At 50.7% G+C, this 13,851-nt stretch overlaps 1 protein-coding gene across 1 annotated transcript in view; it reads left to right on the top strand.

Annotated features, from left to right (window-relative positions):
* SLC4A5 (solute carrier family 4 (sodium bicarbonate cotransporter), member 5) overlaps positions 1-13,851 on the top strand; it is an 89,395-nt gene that overhangs the window by 27,662 nt on the left and 47,882 nt on the right. Inside the window, exon 5 of the mRNA XM_005869430.2 lies at positions 3,246-3,375. Coding sequence (XP_005869492.1) covers positions 3,246-3,375 — 130 coding nt within the window. The remainder of the gene's footprint in view (positions 1-3,245; positions 3,376-13,851) is intronic.

Here is a 13,851-nt window from a genome sequence, read left to right as displayed (position 1 = left end):
CTCTCTCTCTCTCTCTCTCTCTCTCTCTCTCTCTCTCTCACACACGAACACTTCTCTCATACTCACAGTATCTTTATTTCCCTTTCAATATAGTTTTTCTCATACACAATCTCTCTCACACTTACTACATCTCTCTTCTCTCTCACAACTAGTCCTCTCTCTCCAGCCTCCCAGTCACTCATACTTTTCCTTCTCTCTCCCCCCACCTCCCTCGCCTGCCTCTCCTCACCCCATGCCTCCCCTGGTGCTTAACTGGAAACAAAAGTGAGTTTGTTGTGCCGGCCAGGAAGCGGACCTGTGGAGGCAGTGGTCCAGGTGGCAACAGCAGAAACAGGCTGGGGCCAGAGGCAGTGCGGACAGCGGGGGACCCCAGCACTCAGCTATTCCAGGGAGCAGGTAATGCCTAGACAGGGGGCCCTCAGGGACCCTCTCTCTGCCCTGTCTCGTCTCTCTCCATGACGATCCCATGTATTTGCCTTCTTATCTGGCCTGGAAGGGAGAAAGGGGCTCCAGACTCAGGGAATTGTAGGCACTAAGGTCCCAGGAGTGATATGGCCTCCGTTTCAGAGAACTGTGTGATCTGGTGTGTCTGGGTCAAGGTCATGTGGGGTCAAGGATGACTGGGGTCTAGGGTATCTGGATACAAGTGTGGCTGGAGTCTGGAGTCTGGTGGCGGCTGGGGTTGAGGGCATCTGGTTGAGGGACATGACAGAACCTACAAAGACAAGTTAGGTCCAGCTCACAAGGAATGTTTTGAGCCATGTCATAGACCCTATGCTTTGGTAATCAAGAGCCATTGAAGGTTTTTCACCTAGAAAGTAACATGACCAAATCTATGTTCTAGAAAAGTAGTTCTTGAACTCTGATCACATGGAGAATTAGGGTGCTAGCAGTCAGTCTTCTCCCAATTAAAAAAAAAAAGTAAGATTATTTGTTCAATTGTTGGTTTTTCTTCTATAAAGTTTCCTTAAACCTCTGATGTCTGCTAGCAAGTGTCAGCTATTAAAAAGCCAATGGGGAAAAAAAGTAAGTTTAAAGTAATAGAAAAATTAAGAAGTGAAATTTATTTAAATATATGAGATCTACTGAACAAATAGTCTTTTCTGCTAGTAAAATTATTTCTATCTCATATGCACAATTCTTCATGGTGCTGCCCTGATTCTCAGGAGTCTGCCATGTGAACATGTTTGAAATGTTAGAAAAGCAAACTCTGCTGCTACGTAGGAGATGGAAGTGGATGGGGCACCCAGAAGCTGTGGGGGCAGTTAGGTGGCTATTGCAGTGACTGGAACAGGAAATAATGGGAACCTGAACCAAGACTGTGGCAATGGGTGGGGAAAGAGGGAGAGTGATAAAAAAATATGTAGGAAGCAAATGAATGAAGTCAGGGTCTGATTGGACCTGGATGGTGAAAGAGAAGGAGGCTTCTGGAGTGAGTCCAACATTTCTCGGCTGGATGGCTGGGTAGCTAGAGGTGTATTAATCAAACGGAGGAGGGCAGGGTTGGGGTGTTGCAAGAAGGGATGCAGAGCTGTTTTGAATATGCTGAGGTTGACTTGACAATTCCCAGGTGGAGCAGTCCAGTTGGCAGTGGGAGATGCTTGATACAGGCAGGGCCTGTGGACATGGGTGAACTGGGGAGAATCAGTGAAGAGGGACCCAGGAAGGATAAGGCAAAGGAGTCCTCAAAGAGATAGAAAAAAGTATCAAGAAAGTGAAGCATTGTGAGAGCCAAGAGTAGCATTTCAGTTCAGAGGGAGTGGTCAGCACCACGGATGTCCCAGAGAAATAAGCCAGACCATAGCTTTATAGTACTGCTGGTTTGATTGCTTTTATTAACTTACTGGTTCAAGGATAACAAGAGATAGAAACATCAGTGATGAGAGAATCATTGATTGGCTGCCTCCTGCACGCCCCACATCAGGGATCAAGCTTGCAACCTGGGCATGTGCCTGCCTCTTTGAAACACTAGAGCACTCTTTCCTCAGATACACACAGTCGCTCCTCCTTTTACATCACAATTCAAATACTCCCCCCCCACCCCCCGCCCCAAGAGGCCACTCTTGACCATGCTCTCTGATGTAGCTCCCAGTCATTTATTTTGTTTTTTCAGAACACTTATTGCTGCCTGAAATGATTACTTATGGATTTGTTTATTGTCCTTCTCTGCCACGATTTAAGAGCAAGGACATAGGAGCCTTCTTCACAGCTTTGTTTTCCAACACCTAGAACAGTGATGGCGAACCTTTTGAGCTCGGCGTGTCAGCATTTTGAAAAACCCTAACTTAACTCTGGTGCCGCGTCACATATAGAAATTTTTTGATATTTGCAACCATAGTAAAAAAAATATTTATATTTTTGATATTTATTTTATATATTTAAATGCAATTTAACAAAGAAAAATCAACCAAAAAAATGAGTTCGCGTGTCACCTCTGACACGCGTGTCATAGGTTCGCCATCACGGACCTAGAACAATGCCTGGTGCATAATACACATTCATTAAATATTGAGAGGTAGGGAAGGGAAGGGAAGGGAAGGGAAGGGAAGGGAAGGGAAGGGAAGGAGGAAGGGAAGGGAAGGGAAGGGAGGGAGGGAGGGAGGGAAGGAAAAGAAAACACGAGAAGCATGTCGGGGGAAGGGGACATGTTCAGTGCCGGAATGCCAACTTCTGAGGTTCTGGAGACTCATCTGAGAGATGACACCAGTGGGCAGCTGGAAAGCAGACCAGGAGCTCAGGAACAGGCTGTCGTCTTGCCCACGTAGGAGGCTGGCCCACGTGGCTCACTGGCGCGAGCACGTCCTTTTGCGTGGCACGTCCTTTTGCGTGGCAGACGCCTCCTTCCAGGCCAGCGATGGGAGGTGACTGGTTTGGGGCCGGTGGGAAAGGGATCCCTCTGGGGTTGTTGCACTGAAGTTAGGTCACAGTTTTCACTTCACTTTTCTCTGCTGTCCTCTGTCCTTGCTGCTGCCCTGGCGCTGGCCATTTTCCAGCCTTCGTTATCAGCTACAAGACCCTGGATTTTGAACGCAGACTAAATCCTTTCGTCTCTCTTCTTCCAAAGAATATCCCACCCACATCCAACGCACGGAGGCTTGAATCCAGCTTTGCCCAGAAGCTGGACCTAGTTTTACTTACTTAGGAAATATTTTCCCTTGTGCTTGGCTCCTGCCCCATTTCGATTGGCCTTGCAGCCTCTGTCCCCCACAGGGCACTTAGCGGGCCCTGCTGTCCTCCGTCCGCAGGGTCTCCAGCTGCTGAGCAGCTCCAGGACATCCTGGGGGAGGAAGATGAGGCTCCCAACCCCACCCTCTTCACAGAGATGGACACTCTACAGCACGACGGAGACCAGATGGAGTGGAAGGAGTCAGCCAGGTGAGGAGGGGCCCGGGTGGGTGGTGGTGGGAGGGGGCTGCCCACTGCAGTCTGCCTCGGCCCAGGCTGAGCTGGCTCTTCCGGTGGGAGGATCATTGACCAGTGGCACCTGGCAACTTGAGTTCTGCAGGGCACTTTCTGGCCCATAAAGACCTTCCCATCTGCCTTCCTTGGTATCCGGAACTGGGTTGGACACTAAGGAGCAAACAAAGACTTAGGACTTTGTCTTTATCCTCAAAGAAATTAAAATCCAAATGGGAAGAAAGACTCGACACCCATGAGATCATGAGTGATGAATACAAGGGCATATATTATTGCATGTCAAATGGTTCCAACTAAATGCTACAGAAGGGGACGCACCAAGCTGGCTGGGGTGGACAGGAAGGGAGAGAATGTGTGCCAGGAAGAATCCAGATGGTGTGCTCCAGGGGGGCTGCTGGAGCTTGGGGCAGGCCAAGCAGAGTGAAGCTTGTGTGGGGAGCAGAGAGCTGTCTATGGGGCAGTAGAAGGAAGAGAAGAGCCAGAAGGCTGGAGTGGGGAACCACATGGTGAAGTCACGGGAGCCAAGGGGAGATCGGGGCGAGGAGTAGTGCTGGCCAAACCCTGGGACACAGTGACCTCTGAACTGGACTGGTCAGCAGTGCCTAATGCTGCCAGGAACCCAAGGAGAAGGAAGGGTATGGTAGGAGGCAGCAGGAGGGGCTGGTGAGAGGAGGAGGGGGCCTGGGAAGGAAGATGAAACTCTGGAAGACAGACCACACCTGTTTCTTGACCTTCTTTCTCTCTCTCTATACATATTAACTGATTTCAGAGAGGAAGGGAGAGGGAGATAGAAACATCAGTGATGAGAATCATTGATCGGCTCCTCCCACACACTCCCTACTGGGGATCAAGCCCACAACCTGGGGGCATGTGCCCTTGACTGGAATCGAACCTGGGACCCTTCAGTCCACAGGCTGACGCTCTATCCACTGAGCCAAACCTGTTAGTCTTGACCTTTTTTCTATTAGCATCCCCCACCCCAAGGAAAGTTTAATGTAAGCTAACTTTGTTAAATTAGAATTGACTTTATTTCTAATGAGAGAAATTAAATGCTACTAAGAAATCAGATTTTGTCAGGTAGGGTTGAGCTTCGGAGTGCCACAAACCATTGTAATACCTAAAACTTTTTGCTCCTCTGAGAACCAATGTTCCCCCTGTCAGGCTGACATCTCCCGGTTGAGAATGCATGGACCACCTGTGCCCAGGACTGGCTCTGCCTGGTGGCTGCCATGATGCCCAGAGCCTAGCAGCTGCTCCCAACCATGGCCTGGGTCCTTCCCTGCCCACCAATCTCATTCCCCTGGGTAGTTGCTCTGCAGAGCAAAGAGGAATGACTTTTAACATCCCCCAGCTCCAATTTCTCCTGGAAGAAAGGCCTTTGGGAGGACTAGCAAGTCCTGTAGGCCCAGAGAAGGAAGGAATTTCTAGCCTCATGGCTAGACCCAATCTCTATCTGGAAGCCACTAGGCCTCTTCTAATCAGCCCATTCAGTGAGCCCTTAGCATGTGCTAAACAGTTCACAGGCTCATCTCATTCAAGCTGCACGATGACTCTAAAGAAGGTGGGAGCCATCATTATCCCCATTTTACAGAGGAAGATGCTGAGGCTCAGAGGGGCAAATAGCTGGCAAGGGTCAGAGTGTGCAGGTAGTGAGTCTGGATTCTAGCCCAGGCCTGTCTGACTCCCCAACTTGAAGACTTAACGCACTTTGTCATGCTTTCCTCATTTTGTCAGTCACCTCTCTCGCCTCCCTCAAACTTCCAGGAATTCTTGATGTCCATGGGAGGACATAAATCTGGAGGCAATTCCACTGAATGGGAGGTAAATGGGGACAGCCACAGAACCCGGGGAGTCTATCCAGGTCTGACAAGAGTTGGGAGGACATTCAAATGACCAGGGCCCCGTCTGGGCTATTGTGGCTTAATGCCCCTGAGGGGCTAGTGCCTCCCTGAGCAAGTGCCTTTCTTGTTCAAGCGAACAAATAGAAAGAAGGAAAGTTGAGAATGGCCTTCTCAGGAGCCCAGTTGGGGGGGGGGTGCCTTCTCCCCACCACGGGCAAGGTCTGCATCCAGAACCCCTGGCAATAACTCCCAGAACCAGACTTCCCCGAGGGCCTGTCACTCACACCCACATGGCCCTTGCTGCTAAGGCCTCAGGGCCCTCAGAGACCCGATTGTCCATCCCCATAGATAGAACACCCACATATAGTCCCTCAGAGACCCGATTGTCCATCCCCATAGATAGAACACCCACATATAGTCCCTCAGAGACCCGATTGTCCATCCCCATAGATAGAACACCCACATATAGTCTCTCAGAGACCCGACTGCCCATCCCCATAGATAGAATACCCACATATAGTCTCTCAGAGACCCGACTGCCCATCCCCATAGATAGAATACCCACATATAATTTTTCAGAGACCTCATTGCCCATCCCCATAGATCAAATACCCACTTTCTAGAATCCACAGAGCATCCACACTACAGACCCTGCAATGAAATTGATAAATTGTAGATGATGACGTTTCTAGGAAGCTCCTCCTAAAATACAAAGGTGCCTGCCAGCCACCATCTGCAAGCTGGTGGGTTTCCCACAAGGCAGGCTTCCCGAGGGCAGCATCTGAGGAGGCCCTGGGAGAGCCTCAGTATAACCTCAACCTAATAGTGAGAGGAAAGTGGTGACTGTAACTTAAAATGGTTGAACACAATTCCTGGCATATCTGAGAGGCAGCAGCTTGAGGGACAACCTGGGGGCAGGAAGCAGTGGGAGGAGAGGAGTCAGGGCCTCCTTCCGGGGAGCCTCCTTTAATCTTCTCTCCAGCGCTAACTATTGGGGGTGTGACCAGCAAGCTTCTCGAGAGGCCAGAGGAGGGTTTGACCACTGGCCTCCAAGCCCACCTTGGCCCAGACAGTTGTGCTGGAGACTCCTTCGGGCAAACTGGGATGGTAGAGGTGCTCGGGGCCAGCCTGTTTGAGACCTGTCACCCCCCACAAAAGAACGGGGAGCATTCCCCTCAGCTGACAGGCTGTAGAATCTCCTCAGGGAAGTCAGAGGTCTCGGAAGTTCCCAGAATTCTCAGATCAACACATTCTCGTGGGTTCTGGGCCTCCTTGGAATGACAGGAGAAAATGGTGGGGAGTGGGGCCAGCACCTTACACAGACACGCAGGCCCTGAGGGGGTCCGTGCCCACATCAAAGAGGATGGGGGAGGGGACCCTTTAATAAAAGTACTTAATTTGCGGCAGGAGTGTTTGCTTTATTGAGTTAGGAGATTAACAGTGGAAATCTCAAATCCGCAAGGAATTTTCCTGGCAGTGCTTTGTTGGGGGTTATTAGTTTGGGGGGTGTTCCGGGCCCTTGGATGAGTCACCCGTGGATGGATTTAAGTGGCTTTTGAGCTCCTCTGGGCCTTGCCCCTCTGTGCATAATGGGGACTGTGTGTAGGCATCATTTCGAATGTGATCAATGCTGGTAGGTCAGGCTGTCCATGAGATAGATTTTTATGAACTCCGGCTCTTCAGCTTTCCCGGGAGGGAAACGCAGCGGCTGCTGGGACTGACCTTGCCTGGAGGGAGGGCTGTGCCAGGTGGGGTGTGGGCAGGCGACCCTCCCCGACAGCAAACAGTTCACCCAGAATTCCATCCTCTCTCAAGCCCAAGTCTGCCTGGGTACAAGGACCAGAAGGGAAGGAGAGTGACCTGAGCTGGAACCTGCCCAAAAGTGGAGGGCTCTTTGGTGTTACTCAAAAATACCCCAAGCTGAGGGCCTTCCAAGAGCTCTAAAAGCAAATTTCAAATCCAAGCTGCCTCTGACCTCAACTAAGAGAAGACCAAAAGCATGAAACTGACAAGTTTCCTATGAGACACATAAGCTCTGAGAACACGTGACCAGAAAAGGACAGAGAGAGGGGCCAGAGAAGTGGGTCAACTTAGTTGGGTCAAACCAGGTTAGGACATTTTCAAAAGCCCTGATTGGTTCTCGGCACACAGGTGGGGATGCTCCCTCCCTCTGCGCGTGGAGGAGAAAGCCTGAGCTTCATCTCAACTCTAAACTGCTCCTGCACACGCTCTTGTGGTTGCCCTCCTACCATCACGATGCTCTTAGTCTGGGACAGAACGCACCCCAGCCGTCTGCTCTCACCACTCACCTGGGGTCACCGCTTTGAGGCCAGAGCTGACCACTCCATGCATAAAGCAGAGGAGGAAGCTGAGAGCTCTGAGCACAGAAGTCAACACACCTCGTCCATTCATTCAACTCGTATTTACTAAGGTTTACTACCTGTAGGCCCTGAGCCAGGAGCTGGAGATACAAAAACCAACACAGCAGATGCCGTTCCTCCTCTCAGTCTAACGAGGCACAGAAGTGGACAGCGGGGCATCTGGTCTGGGGGTCCTCTGAAAGCACAGCACAGTGGGACCTAAACAGACAGGAGGGGTCAAGGAAGGCGTCAGGAGGGAGAGGTGTTCACCCTGAGACCTGGAGCGTGGGCCAAGGTTAGCCAGGAGAGGGTGCGGAAGGGGGAAGAGGCCCTGGAGCGGGGAAAGCGAGCTCACAGAGGAAGGGGCACAGGGGCCCTGTGGCTGCACTCCAGAGCAGGGGCTGGGATGGCAGTGGCTGGCAGGACCTGGGCAGGCCATGTTGTGGAGTTTGAACTTGATGCCTAGGCTGCAGAGGATTTGGGGAGGAAGGGGACAGGATTGTCTGTTTGAAAGCGATCACTCAGGCAAGACCCGGCCAGTTCAGAGGCTGGTTCAGGTGAGAGACGACAAGACCCTGAACCAAGAGGTTGGAAGTGGGAATAAAGAAAAGGGGCGGATTGTAGACATATTTTTTGAGCAGATAATTTAATATTATATATCCTTTTTTAAACTATATTTTTATTGATTTCAGAAAGGAAGGGAAGGGAGAGAGAGATAGAAACATCAATGATGAGAGAGAATCATTGGCTGGTTGCCTCCTGCACGCCCCCTACTGGGGATCAGGCCCACAACCTGGGCATGTGCCCTTGACTGGAATTGAATGCAGGACCCTTCAGTCCGCAGGCCAACGCTCTATCCACTGAGCCAAACCAGCTAGGGCTATTATATATCCTTTTAAATACGTTATTTTTAGAGCAGTTTTAGCAGCAAAATTGAGCATAAAGTACAGAGTTCCCATATGCCTCCTAGCCCCACACATGCATAGCATCCCCCATTATCAACCTCCTCCATGAGACGGGTACATTTGTCACTACTGATGCACCTACACTAACACATCATCAGCACCCAAAGTCCGAAGCCTACATTAGGATTACTCTTGGTGTTGACCCTTCTCTGGGTTTGGACACATAATTGACATGTAGCTACCATTATAGCATCATATAGTGTCACTACCCTAAAATCTGTGTTCTGCCTCTTCATTCCTCTCTCCTCCTTAACCCTGGATCTTTTTTTTCACTGAGTCTGAGATGTGTCTTAACAGGTAGAATTGACAGGATTTCATGACATGATGCATGGCATGTGGGGGGAGAAGGATAGTCAGGGAGATGGACACCCAGGTTTCCAGTTTGAGCTAGTGGGTAGCTCATGGTAGCAATTTAGGAAGCCCAAGAGCAGCAGGGAGGTTTTGTTGTGTTGGGAATGTAGCTTTGTTTTGTTTTGGGGCTTGAGGATGAGTTCCGTTTCGGACATGTTTGAGGACACTCCAAGTGGAGGGGTCCTCCTGCAGGCGTGTGGCAGGCCACCATGTAGACACAGAGGCCTGGAGTTCAGCCTCGAGATGGAACTCAACCCCATGGGAAAGGGCACCGTGGCCTTTCTGTGAAGTGAGGAGAACGCCCAGGACAGAGCCCCTAAGAACACTAACATTTCAGGGATGGACAGAGGAAGCAGAACCCACAGAGGAGACTGAGCAGGCGCAGCTGGAGCCAGAGGGGAACCAGGGCGGGGAGACATTAAGATAGAGAGAGGAAGGGGCCAACAAGTGGGGGAAGAACTGAAGAGTATGCACAGGATGGAGAGACCCTGACAGTCTCGAGGGAAGGATGGGAGTAGAGGATGGAGAAGAGAGTCAGAAGGATGAAGGTGGGTTCAGTTGAACAGTTTTTCCAAGATGCTCTTCTGTGAGGGCAGGAGTTTGAGAAGTCTTTCCATGGGAACGTGGGGTCAAGGAGGCTTTTGTTTCTTGATTTTTGAGGGTGAAAGAGATGTGAGCCTATTGAAGGCTGACAGAAAGGGCCCAGATGAAAGACAGTGGTTTACAGATGCAAGAAGGGAAGGGCTGCTGGATGGAGGATGCAGGGCCCTGGGAGCAGGTTTTGGGGCTCCCACAGCCAAGAAGGCCCCCGCCTCTCCCCAGTGACAGGGCTGAAGGAGAAGAGGGCAGGGCACCTGCAGTGAGGTTTGGGAGCTCCCAGCAGCGTTTAGAGAGTTCTGGGCTGGTGATTTCCAGACTGGTCTCTCATTTAAGAAGAGTGAGGAGTGGAGCGCTGGCTGAGAAGCTGCAGCTTGCCAAATGGTCCAGAGGCAGGTGGGCAGCCCCAGCCGTGGCCGTCCTGTCTTATTGCAGTGGAGCCACGCATGGAGACTTACGGTCAGAAGAAAGTTTTTAAAGACTTGATGCTTATCTACCACCATTCAGTCCGCAGGCCAACTCAAACTACTTGTCATTATCAAACTACTTGTCATCATCAAGCTACTTTCATATCCAATATCACACACGGTCCTTCCTTCTCCCTCCACTAGTCAAACACTGATATCCGATGCTTATGCTGGGCAAGTGGGAAGGCGTCATTTTGTATGAATCAGAACCTGGATCAAGTTCTAGGCAGAAGTGGGCAAGGTGCCCCCAGGCCTCAGAGGCCCCGGTTCCAGCCAGCGCTCCCATCGTTGAGCTGTGTGAACCCAGAATGGGGTTGTGCTAGGGCATGCGTTCCCCCAGAGACTTAGTGATCACTCGCAGTGAGCACAGCTTGGGAAAGGCGTCATGAGGCCTAGCAGACCGGAGGGGCCGCCTTCAAAGGGCCTGCAGTGAGGTCGGGGACGCACCAGTCCACAGCCACGGAGACCGCACGCAGTGGTGCGAGGCCACCAGTGGACCCGGGTTGGTCAGATCAGATGAGCCGCCGCCTTCAAAGGGCCTGCAGTGAGGTCGGGGACGCACTAGTCCACAGCCACGGAGACCGCACGCAGTGGTTCGAGGCCACCAAACAGTGGACCCGGGTTGGTCAGATCAGATGAGCTGGTCACTGAGTATGACAGGAAGGCTAGTTAAGTGAGGAGAGAGGGCAGGATGCTCCCATACCTGGCTGGAGCCCCTCAGAGCCCCTGGAGGCTGGTCATCAGGAGAGACCACCTCCCCCCAACAGAGGACATCCTTGCAGTTGTCAGGAGAGGAGAAACCCCACCGTCAGACCACCTTGCCAGCCAAGCACCCGCAGAATACAGGGGGACCTCATGGTGCCCAGGGCAGTCAGGTCTCTCAAGGGCTGGGCTCAGGGCACCAGGCTGCCCTCTTTCTCTACCTCTTCCTGGGCATCTTCGTTCCTCTTCTGCGGCGGGCTTCTTCTGCTGGCCTCTGACCTTGGCCGTTCCTCAGCCTCCACGTCTGCATCTGCTCTACTCAAGGGATCATCCCAGAGTTGCTGGCTGCTCCTCAATCCCAATCCCAATTCCTAATTCTTCCAAGAGAATCTGATTTGCCCATCTTTGGTTGTCTCATCACTGTGACCAGATCAGACTTTCAGAGAAGGAAGGGGAGGACTGGCCATGGCCTGGGAACATATGCCCCTGGATGGCAGCAGAGCTTGCAGGGGGGGCGGGGAGGGGGGCGGGGGATGCAAAACCGTCCACAAACTGTCCTAAACCCTGGAGGACCTTCTAGAAGAAATGGACAAGACAGAATAGCAGTAAGGAGTTTGAACATACGTACTTATCTCACACTAGGTCATAGAAATGAAATCATTTTTATTTTATTTTATTTTTAAAAAACTATTTTTATTGATTTCAGAGAGGAAGGGAGAGGGAGAGAGATAGAAACATCAATGAGGAGGGAGAATCATTGATCAGCTCCCTCCTGCACGCCCCCTACCGAGGCATGTGCCCTGAAATGAACCGTGACCTCCTGGTTCATAGGTCGATGCTCAAGCACTGAGCCACGCCGGCTGGGCTTGCCCCACACACTTCCTACCACTCTTGGTATTGACTGCACAGCAACTTCCTCTAATCATTTCTGTGACTGAGTCACTAGTCACAGGAAAGGCCCCAGCTGGGACCCCCTTTGTGTGACAGAGCTGCTCACTGTGACTCTCTGAGGTTCTGTTCAGCGGCATCCCAGCTGGGAGCGAGTTTCCCGACACGGCCCCGGCTCAGACAAAGTCCCTGGGAGGCCTTCTCCAGCCCGGACATTTTCTTCCCACTTGACCTGCTTCTCCAACTCTAATTCCCCACTTTCTGAAGCCAACTGCGGCGTAAAGGTCACTTTGCAATGAACTGCTTGGGATTATACATTAACCGCTATTCAGGCTTCTAAGAGTTTAAACCTGGCTTTGGTCAGAGGCTTTTTAAAGAGCCCATTCCTTTATTCATTCTGAAAAGGGATTAACCATTTTATCCTGCGAAGTTCGAGTTTATGCAAATGTAGTATGTGGTAGAACGAACCCCGTGTACCCTCCACCCAGCATCAATGGTTACTGGCTGACTCCGGGGCGTCTGTGTCTCTAGCCCCATCCACTACCCTGGACCCACACACTGGATGCTGCTGACACAACCCTCACGCCATATCATTCCATCTGTAAACATTTCAGTACGTGTCTTTAAAAGATGAGGCCCCTTTCTTTTCCAATTACTTTTTATTGTAGTAAAATGCACTTAACATAAAATTTACCATCTTGACTATTTTTAAGTGTATATATTAGTGGTATTAAATGCATTCATAATGTTGTGTAACCATCACCGTCCATCTCCATAGCTCTCTTCACCTCATAAAACTGAAACTCTATACCCATTAATCACTGACTCCCCACTTGCCCTCCCTCCAGCCCTTGGAAACCACCATTCCACTTCCTGCCTCTATGATTCTGACACTTCTAAACGCCTCATATACGTGGAACCATACAGTACAGATATCTCTTCCAGACTCTGTTTTCAACTCTTTGGGTAAAGACCTCTTTTTTATTACAGTCACAGTAGCACTGTCACATCATTTTCATTTTATTTAATTTTTATGAGAGAGAGAGAGAGAGAGAGAGAGAGAACCACTGACTGGTTGCCTCCGGCATGCACCTCAACCAGGGGTGGGGAGCAAACCCGAGATCCTTAGGTGTGCGGGCTGACACTCTAACCACTGAGCACACACCAGCCAGGGCTGTCGCATCATTTTTTAAAAATGACAGGAATTCCTTATTTTCATCAAATTATCCAGGCAGTATCCATGTTCCCCAAATTATCTCATGGTTTTTTTTTTTAAATACTCATCCACACATTGCATTTGGGAGATATATTTCTTACGTTATTTTTAATCTACAGGTTCCTCCTTCTTTATTGTTCCCTTGCAGTTGCCGTTATTGCTAAAGAAAGTGCATCATTTGCCTTGTATGGTTTTCCATCTTCTGGGTTTTGTTCATCGTGTCCCTGTGCTGGTGTTTCGCCGATTCCCCCGCCCCTCTGTTTCCTCTAAAGTGATGGTTGGGTCCAGTCTTCCGATTCCTGTCTGACATGTTCACACATGACTATTTCATAGGCGGTGGTGCCTGCTTTCATCGGGAGGCAGCTCCTGCCTGGCCGGCCTTTGCGTGTCTGTCTGCGACAATGCTAGACTATGGCCCTCGCTGCGTAGGTCATTCTGGGTCTTCTAAAACACTCCTACACCCCACGGTTGTTGGGCTGTCTTTTTCTCAGGCGTTTCCTCATAGCCAGACTTCACCCAGAGTGATCAGTGAGGCCTTGCGACCCTCAAGCAGGAGGGCACCAGCATTTAATGAGCTCTGCTCTGGGCAGGGGACAGAAGGGACAGCAGAGAAGAAAGAGTCCCTGTCCTCCAGTAGTTTGATGTCTATTTGGGGAGGCAGATACAGATGCTTCTCAACTGACCGTGGGGTCAAGTCCCAATAAATCCATCTTGCAAAAGGCTGTGCAGGGACAGTGTGACTATATTGCAAGTTGAAAATATTGTAAGTCAGACATGCATTTAACCTGCTGGACATCACAGCTGAGCCTCGCCCACCTTAAATGTGCTCAGAACACTGACACGCCCACAGCGGGGCAGTTACCTTGAGAGTCACCTCAAGAGCAAGTGCCTTCCTCTTCTCATTGGAAGCAGGAGACACAAACGGGCACTTTGTGGACATGATGAGACGGGAAAACACAAAACCTAATGTCCCCAAAATGCTGGCAACAAAGTACACAGTAAACTGGTTGTTTACCCTGGTGATCGCTTGGCTCCCGGGGATCTGGG

Source organism: Myotis brandtii, unplaced genomic scaffold, assembly GCF_000412655.1.
Source record: "Myotis brandtii unplaced genomic scaffold, ASM41265v1 scaffold294, whole genome shotgun sequence".
Taxonomy (NCBI): domain Eukaryota; kingdom Metazoa; phylum Chordata; class Mammalia; order Chiroptera; family Vespertilionidae; genus Myotis; species Myotis brandtii.
This window is presented reverse-complemented; position numbering and strand designations above follow the sequence as displayed.